The 15,310-nt window shown below is 35.7% G+C and overlaps 1 protein-coding gene across 1 annotated transcript in view; it reads right to left on the bottom strand.

Annotated features, from left to right (window-relative positions):
- Nucleotides 1-15,310, bottom strand: part of FAM227B (family with sequence similarity 227 member B) — a 336,182-nt gene that overhangs the window by 230,502 nt on the left and 90,370 nt on the right. Inside the window, exon 7 of the mRNA XM_044660052.1 lies at nt 8,880-9,006. Within this exon, the coding sequence (XP_044515987.1) occupies nt 8,880-9,006 (127 nt within the window). The remainder of the gene's footprint in view (nt 1-8,879; nt 9,007-15,310) is intronic.

Genomic DNA, 15,310 nt, shown 5'->3' with positions numbered 1-15,310 from the left:
GTGTGTGTGTGTGTGTGAGAGAGAGAGAGAGAGAGAGAGAGAGAGAGAGAGAGAGAGAGAGAGAGAGAGAGAAAGAGAGAGAGAGAGAGAGAGAGAGTTACTTTATTTAGTGTTTACTATGTACCAGGAACTATGCTAAATAATGAAGATATGAATATAATCAAATAAGATAGTTACTGCCCTCAAGGAACTTGTATTCTAGTGGGCAAGAATAGCACATAAAGGGTACCTGGAAAGTGGAGATATTTAAGAAGTATTGTGAAAAACATCAACCATGCCAAGAATAGCATATGGAAAGACCAAGATGAAAGTCTCAAGGGAGTTGGGTAGATTCTTCATGGAAGATTTATAGGACAAAACCAAGAGTAACACTCCATGAGAAGTTATCCATAGGCTATCCTCTGCAGCAGTGGAGAGAGTTATTCACATCAAGAAAAAAGATCCATTGAAGTATAAAAGTATTACTAATAATATAAAACATATTATTCACATTGATTAATAATAATAAACTTTGAGAGCAGGTTGGTTATAGGTTATAAAGGAAAATATCTACTTCCAATAGTCATAAATTTTGAATAATTAAAGCTCTTGTGACACTCCCTAAATAACCTGCGACAACTCATTTAAGTTTTCTCTAGGCTTAAGTTTCCTCACCTGCAAAATGAGAAGGTAAAACTAGATGGACCCTGAGGTACCTCCCATCAGTAGGATGTCCTCAGATGAGTTATGTTATCTGAATCCATATAAATTCTATGAATCACAACTTCTTTCCTTCTTGCTCATGTACATCCATGACCGATACCAGGTTTGCTATTAGTGGGCCTCTTAGTTGTTAGTGTTATATTTCCATTGATGTTTCTACAAGCATCACTAGTCAAATTAAAGACCATATCCAGTCAAGATCTATAGTATTTGTTGTTTTTTCCTACTAAATTGAAGCATAGCTTTTAAAATTTGAAATCTTGTTGCTGTGGATTTTAAGGTAGGAGGTGAGTTATCCTCAACTTTCCATCTTTTTTTTCCAGGAAAAATTCTAATGCAATAGATGAAAATCTGGTTATCACAGGGGAAATTACAATAATCAAACCCAGATCTATAATGATACAGCCAAGAGGGAGCACATAAATGTCAGTAATAATACAGCCAAGAATGTGTCCATTGGGAAACCCAGGACTTAAAATGTTGTTTCTAAAAAAGTGTGACCCCAAACTATCTGCCAACTTGTCTGGCACAAACATATTAAAAATCTAATGGTTATTTGATGGAATCCATAAAAACATAATTCATGCTTTGCAATCCAAAAATGTATATTGCTAGTATCAAATTTAAATACACATATATGTATTTGTATATACATAAATATACATGTATAAATATAATAGGAAAATAAACTTTCTCTCTCATGTCAAGTTATTCATCAGCTGCTGGAATCATCCAAGGACGATACTGATGCATTGTAAAAGAGGGAAATATAAGTGAAATTAGTCCAAAATTTTCTGCAAAAACTAGAAATTGCATGCTATTTCTTAAGAGGAAAAGGCAGCTAAGTAAACTTTAATTCTTAGGGGAAATAATTATGAGCAACTTGCTCAACTATAGTGTTTCAGCATGCTAAAGCATTTTACCAGGAAAAAGAAAAACTAATAATAAATGAGCTTTTAAAATGAGTTTACAATATAAGAAACAACAAAATCAACAAATCCCAGATTTTTAGAATCCAAAAGGCAATTGTTAAGTAAATGAATCATGTGTAATGCCTTCTGTAAGTAATGGATGAAAAGAGAGCACATAAAGGAAAAGATATATTTTTTTTCTTTTTTGCATTGGTGAGAAGTTTTAGGAGAGTCAAAAAAGGAAAATAAGAATTTACAAATTCAAAAAGGAACAGGGGCCACTAAACCATAAACGACCATACAGAAGTATCCTTTTAATGTCTCATATTAATTTAGCTTTAAAATGTAAAGCAGTACCTAGGTGGCTCAACATTTTTGTATTCTAATCTTTTTTTAAACCCTTATCTTCTGCCTTGGAACCAATACTATTGTTGGTTCCAAGGCAGAAGAATGGTAAGGGCTAGGCCAGTGATGAACAAACTTTTTAAAGAAGGGACCAAAGGAAAAGAAATGCTCATCTGTCAGCCTGTTTCTAAGACAACTCTTTTGAAGTTTCATTGTATTGTATCCTACTCATTGTATTCGTCAGATTAGGAATAATGTCCTGCTGGCTGGATAGAACATTTCAGGGGGCCACATGTGGCCCGCAGGCTGCAGTCTGCCCATCACTGATTAGAGAAATGAAAATTAAAACAACTCTGAAATACCACCTTGTCATTGTCATTCATTGTCATTGTTTTTGTAGTCTTGTGCTTGTTTGCAGTCACTTACTTTCGATGGCAGGTACTCTTTTCATGTGTGAACAATGGATCCCTAATGTCTTCTCTCCTATCTTGATGGCTATACGGTTTGTTAACAATACTTGAAATGAATCTTCCCAGGCTGGTTGAATTCCTGCAGTGAGCTGGAAAGTCCTTTATATATGATGTATCCCCAGGATGTAGATCATGTAATGAAAAGTCAATAGGTCCAGCTTGCACTACAACTCCTGATTCATGTAGTTCCTTTATTCTGGTTTGTAAATCTCTTATATATGTAACAATAGTTATGTCTCCTCCTAACAATGATGTATATACTGATTAAACTAATTGCAGGCAGTGGATGGAAAGCTGGAAACAATTGAATACAACCTTTATTTATTTATTTGCCTGGCTATCTATTTATTTATTCATTCATTTGTTCATCTTATTTATTTGTTTGTTTACTTATTTATTTTCTTAACCTAATACTAAAATGTCTAAATAACCCCCCCTCCAAAACTGGCTGCTTTCTTTGTAGCTTTTTCTTGTCTACAGAGTAGATCTCCTTAAACTACTCTCAGCTATCTTAAATAATATTTCTCTAACTAACTAATCTATACTAATTTATGAACCTTAAATTGATAATAAACTCCTTAAGTAATTCTTCTATTCAATCATATAACATATTCCCTACTTTTAGTGTCACATGTGGTTATGTGCTATCTAGGGGAGAATGAACTAGGATGACTGGTAAAATTATATCCGACTCTGGAAAATCAAATGTTTCACTATTTGATTCCAGAGTTCATAAAGGACCATGTGCACCCCTCTGAGATCTCTCTCATCGAGGAGGATTTACATTTTGGCTAGTACGTGGATATACCCCATTATGGATATATTGTGACAAGTCATTTACCTCGGTTTGGTTATTGTTTCTATCATTCCCATAATTTCCTACATTGTTATTTCAGAAATTGTTTCTGTTGTTATTATTATTTCTAGGATAGTTGTTGTTCCTAGAATACTTATTCCTACAGTTTCCACCATTATTTCTAAAATTGCTGAACATTTGATTCTAGCATCTGCAATTTATCATCTGGTGTCCTCTTTTTTCCACACAAGTAACACATTGGTCTCTGGTATACTCTCTTTGGGTGGTATATTCTCACACTGGAGCCTTGGCTACTTCAAAAATTGTATCACGTTTTTCAAGTTTATCAATTTTTCCTTTAATGCTTTTATCTCCTTTCTCAATGCATCCACCAAATCACTATTATCAGCATCTTTCATTTCATGCCCATTATAAACATAAACTGCCACTCTCCTTAATTCATCAAGATCCATGTTCATCCAGTTAGGGCAACTGGTTTTAAAATAGTCCTTGACTACTTTGCAACAGTTTTTTACAAACTGCTTGCTCAGTTGTCTAATGTCTCTTTCTCTTTTTAAGTTAATGTCTACGTATCTTCCTCCCAGTACTGTTTGTTCATGAACTGAGAAAGATTTTTCTCCTATCTCTTGCTTTAAATTTTCAAGTTTTGTCCAAGTACCAGGTCTATCTGAACATGCTTTCATTGCATTCAGAACTGCCTCCCTAGCATGACATAATCTCTTGTAGTCCTTTTTATTGTTAAGTCCCAATGAGGGTCATTCTTAGGCCAGTGAGCTGCATGCCACTCCTCAATGGTAAGCTTGATAACTTTATCTTTTTCCTTTTAATTAGTAACTCATCTAGAAGATATTCAAAATCAGTCCTGGTTAGATCAAATTGCCTGCATATCTGCTCTAGCTTTTTTATCAGTTATGGGCTCGTCCTCAAAAGAAGGAATGTAGTGCATAAATCCCTCCATATCCTGAGGGGTAAATGTTTTGTGGTGCCTAATATTTACAAACTCTCTTCTTTGGATTAAAAGTTGATACTTCTCTTAAAGGGAAGAGGCTAGGTTTCGTATCTTCTTTCTTTGGGGTTTTAATTTTTTCAGCCTTGGTGGGAAAATTAGAAACAGTAGGAGAGTTAGTTTGAGTCAAGCAAGAGATAGTTTCAGTCATTTGTGAGATACTATCTTCAACTTTAGAGATAGTTTCAGTTTGGTGGGCAATAGTTTTAGTCAATTTAGAGATGCATTCCTATGATATTCCTAGATATGCAAATCTAGTCTCCATTAATCTCTCTTTTAGTTGTTTGCTTTTCTTACTAAGGATTACACTAAATACTTGATATAGATAGTACCCTTGAAACAGTGTGAGAGAGCACAAATACTCCTATAAGTGGTACTAACCAGAGGCAATCAAAAACTGTGAGATTTGAAAACTCAGTGAAGGTGCCAGGAATTAGGAGTTGTCTGAGGCAACTTGGCATCACCTCCTTCACTAACTGTACCATGATATTAAGCACCATGATTATACTCCTATCCTTTTTCTAATATTGGAAATAACAGAAGATCAATAGATTAATCAAACTCCTAGCTGGCTTGCCAGGCTGTAAAGGGTTAAATTTTTGGGGTAGGAGTTTGAACAAAAGTCAGGAGAGCAGTTTCTTAAACACAAAACATTTAGTTTATTATTAGGAAAATATAGATAGGAAATAGAAAGGAGGAAAGTGAATGAATCTTCTAGTACCTTATAACTATACCTAAGATCGCAATCCTAATTAAAATTTTTCTAGAAAATCCTAAATCTATCTGGCTTTGTGTGCAGTTGCTTCTGCCACAGCCATGCTCCAGCCTAACTTTTCTACTCTGATTATCTAATAATATACCCACTATCTATCTACCTATTTACCCAAGATTATCAATAATCAATAAGGCTGCTAAGGCCTTAAATCCATTTCTCTAACTCCTCACAGTCCCAGAGAGAGCAAGTCATATACTCCTCTCTCCAGGGGACTCAGAGACCAAAAAAACCCAACAACAAAAATCCTCTCCAACTGCCAGCCATAACTGATTCACTCTCAGCCACACCCTTCTGTCACTAACAGACAGTTTGCGAAGCAGGGGGGCTCTTACTCAGAAATCTTTTTACTCCCTTGCCTCTTAAATAGATAAAAAGGAGAAATTAAGAAAAACTCTCTTAACACACCATCAAAGCAGCTAATATAAACAAAATGAAAAATGATAAACGTTGGAAAGGATGTGGGAAATTGGGAAACTAATGCATTGTTGGTGGAACTGTGAATTGATATACCCATTCTGGAGAGCAATATGTAACTGTGCCAAAAGGGCTATAAAACTATGAATACCTTTTGACCCAATAATATCACTACTGTGTCTGTAACCCCAATAGATCAGAGATAGAAGCAAAAGATCTATTTGTACAAAAATATTTTTAGTGGCTCATTTTTTTTTAACAGCAACAGGTTGAAATTTGAGGGGATGTCCATCAATTGAGGAATGACTCAATAAGCTGTGGCATATGGTTGAAATGGAAAATTATTGTGCCATAAGAAATGACAAACAGATTAATATGAGAAATGATTGAGTTTAGAAAAACATGGAAAGACTTTTATAAACTGATGCAAATTGAAGTGAGCAGAACCAGGAGAACAAAGTATACAGTATATATAAAGTATAAAGTTATAGAAATATTGTACAGTGATCAACTGTGAAGGCCTAAACTATTATCAGCAAAGCAAGGCTCCAAGATAACCCAAAGAAACTCATGATAAAAAAAATGCTATCCACAGTCAAAGAAGGAACTGTTAGAATATGAATGAAGATCAAAACATGCCATCTTTCAGTTTATTTCCTTCATGAGTTTTTAAAAATTATATATGCGATAGGCATCTTTAGTTATGACATGGAGAAAAAAGAAATAAGCATTTTGCATGAAAGCACTGGCATAATCTGTATAAGCTTATTTACTGCCTTAGGGAGAAAGAAAGGGAGGGAGGAAAAGAATCTGAATTGCAAAGTGTCAGAAAATAATTGTCAAAAATTGTTTCTACATTTAATTGGAAAAAAATAAAAAGAAAAAAAAGAAATAGCAAGGCCAGTGCCAATGGATCATATAATTATGTAGGAGAAGAGAGAGTAAAGGGATATAATATATAAGAAGACTGGTAGGAAAGGATCAGGGAAATTAGATGTCAAGATGGATAAAATGCTGTCCCTGAAGTAAGGAAGATCCATCTTCCTAGGTTAAAATCTAACTTTAGACACTTAGTAGCTATGTGAACCTGCTCAAATCACTTAACCTTATTTGCTTCAGTGCCTTATCTGTAAAATGAGCTGAATAAGAAAGAAGCAAAACACTCCAGTATCTTTGCTGAAAACAAACAGACCAACAAACAAAGACAAACCCAAATAGGGCCAGGAAGAGTTGGACTTGACTGAAAGAATGAACAATAAAACAGGAAGGGACAAATTTATGTAGGGCTTTCAAATGTGAATGTCCTGGTGGGAGCTCATGAGCCATAGTTTTAGGAATATACATCTGGAATATCTTGAACCTGGAATAGTCAGGTCTATAACATGCAAGTGAAATTTGGGGCAGTGACTAAAAAGAACGTAATACAACAAAGACAAGGAATGTAATAATAACTAAAACAATAACAACAACTAGAAATTATTGCACATTTAATGTTTACAAATCATTTTAATTATTTTCAATCCTGTGAGCTAGGTAAAACATGTGTTATTATCGTCTTATAGATGAGACAGCGAGGTTGCCAAATGGATAGAGTTCTGGGCCTGGAGTCAGGAAGACCATAGCTTAAATTTCACCTCACATACTTACTAGCTGATTGACCCTGGTCAAGTCACTTAATAACTCTGTCACTATTTTCTCATCTGTAAAATGAGCTAGAGAGGGAAATGGCCAAGAAATCTCCAAATGGGGTCATAAGGAGTCAGACATGACTGAAGTGACTGAACAACAATTATAGATGAGTTGACTCATGTTCAGGGAAGGTAGTCACAGGACTTAACAATGGTTATACAGTTAATAAATGTCAGAGCCCATACAACAAGTGTGTGCCTGCAACTGGATACATATTGAAGTCTTCTTCAGTTTGGGCTAAGAATTTTAGGGAAAGGATGTGATCTACCCAAAGAAAATCAAATCATAAAAATAGAAAAGAAAGCATCTATACCTTAAAGGCAAAATTAAATTTCTGATTTAAAATTTTTATTACATTTTTTTGCGTGTGATTTCATTGGTGTGGATAGCAGACTAACAATTTGTTTGTAATTTGTGCTCTTAGAAAGGTACCTGAAGCACTGAGAGTTTAAGTGGTTTACCCACTGTCATAAAGCCAAAATGTGTTAGAGACTGGGCCTAAACGCAGATCTTCCTAGCTCTAAAGCTGACCTTTTATCTTTTATATCACAATTCTTCTCCCTTCAAACATATCAAAATTATATACCTTAGTTATTATAAATAGGGCTTCAAATGAGGCAAAAGGTAGTTGACTGTCTTTTTTTGTTTCCTCTCTCAACCACCTCATTTCTAAAAGGAAAGGCTGGTGTTATGCCTTTTTATAGCTTTCCTTTATTCAGACATACAATACAGTTCTTGTCTAGAGATTCTGATTAAAATTTATATTATAAATGATTGATTACTGCTATATATATTCAGTCCTTGAAGTAGAATGGAGGTGTCACCTAATTCTTTTTATTTCACTAGACTTCATCTGAAAAGTGCTGGATTTGTGTTGACAATCAGGTCAAAATGAGTCAACAGAAAGATATGGCAACCAAAAATGCTTGCTGGTGAAATGTGGTCAAAGTTTTGGCAAATACTATAGTTTAATCTTCTAAGAAACTCCAAAATATTGCCTAAATCAAAAATTCCAACTATGATGCAAAGGTAATTACTTTATATTTTCCCAAAGCCTTGAGATCACAATAAATATGGCAGTGATAATAATGGTGATCATATTGGGGTGAGGGTAGTATGATGTACTGACATGAAGGTCTTGAGGAGAGGAGGAGGCTATGATATCAATAGTCTCTCCTCCTTCTCACTGGGAACCCAAGCAAACTTCATAGACTGGTAGGAATGGAGGCAAGATTATAGTGATTGGTTGAGAGATGAACAAATTAAGGTTTCAAATCTACCAAGAAATCTTGATCTACTATTATTGGGGTCTTTGGTTTAGGCCAGAGGTGTCAAATACATGGTCTGGGGGCTGCCTCCTGAGAGTGGCCTGAATAAATGTGAAAAGTAATTGGGTATTACATTTTAAAACAAAGCCAATATACAGTCCATAGGGATCTGTGTTGTAGGCTTTAGTGGTCCCCATTTATATTTGAGTTTGATATCCCTGGTTTAGATCATCTCTGGGTTTCGACCATCCTTATAGATCTTCAAAGAATGCAACACATGCAATACACTATGTAAGTGCCCCTATCTTATTGGCCATTGAAAATTAAACAGATTTTTAAATTTAAACACTTGGCTTCTATGGTTAATGATAAATTCATTTTTTATGTCTTGATTGTCTGATGAAAAATAAAGTATCATGACTATTTTGAAGCTATGTTGTTAATCAATGGAAAAGGTGAATATTTAAATAATATCAGAGTACCTGTCACCCACTGAAAAATGGTTGTCACTAGTTCGTCTTTGAATTCATTATCAAATAGATGAGAAGAGTCTGGAAATGCTTCCTGGAATATTGTATAGATGGCTTGTGACAAACAGTCAGGATAGAGCTATCAAAATATAAACAGACTAACATTAATTATAAAAGGTAGGTTTATCTAGGTAAAACATTATACTGGTCTTTTTTTTTTTACTCTTACTCAAATTTCCAGTTTGAGGGCAATTCAAAACTCAATTAAGCCTCCTCTGAAGGGAGGAAATATGGGGGAAAAAATGTCACTTTGTTTACTTTTTTTTTTTTAAAGCAGCTCTTGGAATAATTTGGTATAAAGGAAGGGCGAAAGTAATGACCAAAAAAAGGATTGGGAATTGCTTAAAAATATCATTTAAATATGTTCACAGTCCTTCCTCCTTATTACCAGAGAGTTAGATTATCATATTTTATTGAAAAAGTTGAGAACATTCAGCAAAATCTCTATTACAGCTTTCTCTTAATCTCATGTTACTTAGGTGTCTACTATCACCATCTCTCTTTCACTTCTGTCTCATATGAAGAGGTGGCTTTCCCCTGTGCCAAAGCAAATTCTTCTATATGTGCCTTTGATTCTATTCCATTGTCTTCTTCAGCAGATTGCACCTTCTATCATCCATATCTCATTTATTTCCAGTCTCTCCTTGTCTATTGGTTGTTTCCATTCTAACTATAAACTTGTTTATGTATTCTCAATCCTTAAAAATTCTTCACTTGATACATTTGTCCCATCATTTTGTGGCTAAACTTCTTGAGCATCTACAATCAATACCTCCATTTCCTTTCCATTCATTCTCTTCTTAACTTTGTATAGTCTGATTTTCTGACTTCATCATTCAACTAGAACTGCTCTCTCCAAAATTATCAATTACTTAATTGCCACATATAATAGCCATATATATGTATGTACATATGTGAGTGTATACACACACAAACACACACACACATACATACATTTGCCTCTCTGCATCCTTTGACACTGTTAACCACATTTTGCTACTTGATACTCTCCTGGATTTCCTATTTGTGTGAACACACAAATCTCCTTACTGAATCCTTGTTTAGATCAAGCATTCTAATTGTAGGTGTGCCCCAGGACTCTATTGCCAGCACTCTTCTTTTCTATCTTCATATTATTCGTTCAAGAGATCTTATTGGCTTCATGGATTCAATTATCTTTTATGCTTAGCATTCTCATTTTCAATATTTGTCCCCCATGCCTAGAATTCTTCTTCCTCATCTTTACTGCCTAGGTTTCCTGGATCCTCCATGTTTCAGCTAAAATTCCAACTTCTGCAAGAATTTTTTTCCTAATCCTATTTAATGCTAAAGGCTTTCTTTTGTTATCTCCAATTTATCACATATATGTGATCTATATACATACATACATACATATATATATGTAAATCCCTAATACAATAGTGGAGAAAGCAAATAGCAAACCACTCCAACATCTTTGTCGAGAAAACCCCCCAAAGGGATCATAAGGATGTAGGTATGACTGAAAAACTACTAAAACACAACAACCACACATTAAAAAATAAGTGGTTAATAAATGCTTATTGACTGACTGATAAGGAGTCAGTATGATCTACTAGAAAGACAAATGAACTGAGGGCCAGAGGATGTGGGTTTGTATCTCAACTCTAAGACAAGTTGGATGTCTTTAAGAAAGACATCTCAATTCTGTGGACTTCACAATGTAAAATGAGGAGGTTGGAACAGATGATGGCAAAGGTTTAGTTCTAAATTTCTCCAAATCTATATGTATTGGTTGTTTAAAATATTTTCAACTGTCTGGAGTAACATGCAGGCAAAACTAATTTAATGTAAGTATTGACCTATTGTCTAGATATTGAAAGAGGACTGATAATCATTGTATTATGCCAATAATACTTTAGTAGTCTGTAAAAGTTAATGTATCTGACTAGGCATTGAAATTGTTCATGTTAATTACTGTATAAAAAATCTTCAATATTTTCTAACATTAAAACCATTATAGCTATTTATTTTTACTATTGTGAAATTCTGTATTCATAAATGTATGTATATACATTATAAAATTCCATTTAAATCTATTACTATAAACACAGTTACAAATTGCGATAGGGGCTGGATCTTTGGTATCACTAGAAGAGGTAACTCCCAGGTTAAAAAAAATAAAATTCCTCTTCAGTGTAGATCAGAACTTTCTCCACAACATATAACCTTAGAGAGATGAATAAACTATTGAGAGGTTAAAGATTTGTCCAGATCACACCATTGACAATTGTCAGAGGTGAAACTAAAGCCCAGGTCTTCTGAGCTTCAAATGACCTCTCTATCTGATATACTAAGCAACTTTTAAAATATAAATGCTATGAATTTATGTGTAACCAGTAAGTATGCTGGATTTATAATTACAAGTGAAGAGCTATTAAAGATTAAAATAATTTGCATACTTAGCATCAATTTTTTGTTTATATTATTTTAAAGAATAACAATTTATTAGTTCAAGTCCTTATATATAATTTATATGGATCAAAATGTAATATTTGACAAGAAGTTTTTTTATGTAAATGCTATCTGTGGAAATCTTAGGCAATTTACACTTATCAATGGCAGTAGTGATCTTATTCAGAGTGGAACCATCTTAAATTTAATCTTGACAACCTCCATGAGGACTTCCAGTTAAGATGGCAGCAGAGTAAGGAGCAGCTGCTCGATCTCTCCTGACCAAAGCATACAGGACTCCTCAAGGGGACATAAAAACGAATCCAGACGAACGAAGGAACCCCACAACAGGGCCCAGCATTGAAGATACACAGAATTGGGTCATTTCCACGTTATAAAGGGGTGAAACAGCTCTCACTAAAATGTGAGAGGAAGAAGCCTCTCCACCTCCCCCCCCCCCCACACACACACCACGCACAACGCCAAGGCCAACGCACAAGAGTGAAAACAGGACTGGGGCAACCAGATAATCACTGGCAGCCCCAGGGCTTGTACCTGTGAGTGGCCAGAGGTGGGACCCCAAAGGGCTGGGGGGGACACACGGACTTTCCCCAGCGTCTACACAGGTGAAGGCTCTGACCAGAGAGCGAAGAAAGATTGCCAAGGGCAGGGACTTCCCCCAAGCATCTAAGCGGGCAAAGGCTTTGCAACCGGAGGAATAAAGAACCCTAAAGCAGTTACTTTCCCCAGCTTCTACTCAGTGAAAGCTCTGCCCCAAGCAGAATCCGGGTGGAATAAAGATCCCTAAAGCAGGGACTTCCCCCAACTTCTACTCAGCAAAGGCAGTGCCCTGGGAGGAATAAAGATTTCCAACACAGGCTAGGACATCTAGTGAGGACCCCAGGGCAGACGGGAGCGGGGCTGTGGAAGCAGCCCCCAAGACCGCTGAAGGAGCCTCAGACAGAGGGGCAGATTGGGAACTACCAGGAGACCAGACCCCGAGGACAAGAAGACCAGAGCCATCGGAAGCTTAGAAAGCGCAAGCAGACCCTGAGTGTGAAGACAAAGTTGAAAAGGGGTGGGACTAAAAATGGCAAGCAATAGGGAAGCCCAGAAGAAAAAGACTATCAAGAGAAACTCTGGAACACTCGACAACTTCTACACAGAGAAAATCCAGACAACAGAGGAAGGAAAACAAAAATCCAAACCTCCCCCCAAAAATGAAAGCTGCTCACAAACTATTGAAGGGTTCAAAAATGAAATGCTGAGGAAGATGGAAGAAATCTGGCAAGAAAATAACAGTTTAAAAGGCAGAATTTCGCAATTGGAAAGTGAGACAAGTCAACTGAAGAGCAGAAATGACCAGATTGAAAAGGAAAACCAAAATATTAAAGCCAAAAACCAAAAGATTATAGCCGAAAACCAGTCCTTAAAGGCTAGAATCGAACATTTAGAAACCAATGATCTCTCAAGACAACAAGAACAAATAAAACAAAGTCAAAAGACTGATAAAATAGAAGGAAACATGAAATATCTCAATGACAAAGTAACAGACCAAGAAAACCGGGCTAGAAGAGACAATTTGAGAATCATTGGTCTCCCAGAAAAGGCAGAAATTAATAGAAACTTGGACTCCATACTCAAAGAAATTATTCAGCAAAATTGCCCTGAAGTTCTACAACAAGAGGGCAATATAGACATTGAAAAGATCCATAGATCACCCTCTACACTGGACCCAGAAAAGTCAACACCCAGGAATATAATAGCGAAATTGAAGAGCTTTCAAGTAAAAGAAAAAATCTTACAAGAAGCCAGAAAGAGACAATTCAAATATCAAGGAGCACCAATAAGGATCACACAGGATCTGGCAGCCTCCACGCTAAAAGACCGCAAGGCTTGGAATACAATATTCAGAAAGGCAAGAGAGCTGGGCCTTCAGCCACGAATCAACTACCCATTGAAACTAACCATATATTTCCAAGGGAAAGTATGGGCATTCAACAAAATTGCAGAATTCCAAGTTTTTGCACAAAAGAGACCAGGACTAAATGGAAAGTTTGACACTCAACCACAAAAATCAAGAGAAAGATGAAAAGGTAAATAAGAAACAGAGGGAAAAGAAAGAAAACTCATAATCTTTTAAGCTTGACTCTTTAAGGGCTTCAATAAGATCTAATTATCTGTATTACTAGGTGGAGAAATGCTATGTATAACTCTCTGTAGTGAACTCTATACACTATTATAATATTCATTATTATAACAACCAGAAGAATAATTCATAGGGAGAAGACAGGATACTAAATGGTCTAAGATGACATGGGGGATGGGAAAGAGGGGGGGGGAATAGTAGGGGACACCAAGAAAAATCTGAGTAACTAAGAAAAATAAGATATTCTATTACACACAAAGAGGGCATGGGAAGGGGAGGGGATAAATACTACCATAAGAAGGAGAGGAAGAGAGCATAATCAAACCTTACTCTCAGTGTAATCAACCCGGAGAGGGAAGAGTAGCTTTATTATCCATTCGGATAAAAAACCCTATCTAACCCTACTGAGAAAGTCAGAAGGGATAAACCAAAGGGAGCAGGGGAGTGGGGAGGCCAAAAAAGGGAGGGGAGAAGAAGGGGGAGGGAATCCATTTGGTCTTTAAAGAACAAAAAGAGGGGAATAACAAGGGAGGGAGCAGAAAGGGAAGTCAATCAAGGGAGGGGATAGGGATAACGGCTCAAAGCAAACCACTGGTTTAAAAGAAAATAGTGTAAGAAGAAGGGGTGGATCTAGGGGAGGATACAAAAATGTGATGGAATACACAACTAACAATTGTAACTCTGAATGTGAACGGGATGAACTCGCTCATAAAATGGAAGAAAATAGCAGGGTGGATCAGAAACCAAAATCCTACCATAGGTTGTCTACAAGAAACACATATGAGGCGGGTAGACACACACAAGTTCAAGGTTAAGGGTATGAGCAAAATCTTTTGGGCATCAAATGAGAAAAAGAAGGCAGGAGTGGCTATTATGATCTCTGACAAAGCCAAAGTAAAAATAGATATGATTAAAAAAGATAGGGAAGGTCATTACATCCTGATTAAAGGCAGTATAAACAATGAGGAAATAACACTGTTCAGTATATGTACACCAAGTGGTATAGCATCCAAATTCATAAAGGAGAAACTGGCAGAGCACAAGAAGGAAATAGATAATAAAACCATAATAGTGGGAGATCTAAATATTCCTCTTTCAGATCTAGATAAATCAAACCAAAAAATAAATAAGAAAGAGTAAGAGAGGTGAATGAAGTCCTAGAAAAATTAGATTTAATTGATATGTGGAGAAAAATAAATAGGGACAAAAAAGGAATACACCTTCTTTTCAGCTGCACATGGTACATTTACAAAGATTGACCATGTAATAAGGCATAGAATCATTGTAAACAAATGCAAAAGAGCAGATATAATAAATGTAACCTTCTCAGATCATAATGCAATAAAAATAATAATTAGTGAGGGCACCTGGACAGGCAAATCAAAAACCAAATGGAAATTAAACAATATGATTCTCCAAAACCAATTTGTCAAAGAAGAAATCATAGAAACCATCAACAATTTCATTGAAGAGAATGACAATGATGAGACGTCCTACCAAACTCTGTGGGATGCAGCCAAGGCAGTACTCAGGGGGAAATTTATATCCTTGAGTGCATATATTAACAAATTAAGGAGGGCAGAGATTAATGAATTGGGTATGCAACTCAAAAAACTAGAAAGCGAGCAAATTAAAACTCCCCAGATGAAAACTAAATTAGAAACACTAAAAATTAAGGGAGAAATTAATAAAATCAAAAGTAAAAGAACTATTGAATTAATAAATAAGACTAGAAGCTGGTATTTTAAAAAAAACAGATAAAATAGACAAAGTACTGGTCAATCTAATAAGAAAAAGGAAA

This window comes from Gracilinanus agilis, chromosome 2 (assembly GCF_016433145.1).
Source record: "Gracilinanus agilis isolate LMUSP501 chromosome 2, AgileGrace, whole genome shotgun sequence".
Classification (NCBI taxonomy): domain Eukaryota; kingdom Metazoa; phylum Chordata; class Mammalia; order Didelphimorphia; family Didelphidae; genus Gracilinanus; species Gracilinanus agilis.
The sequence above is the reverse complement of the archived record's forward strand: the minus strand, read 5'-3'. Positions and strand labels throughout refer to the sequence as shown.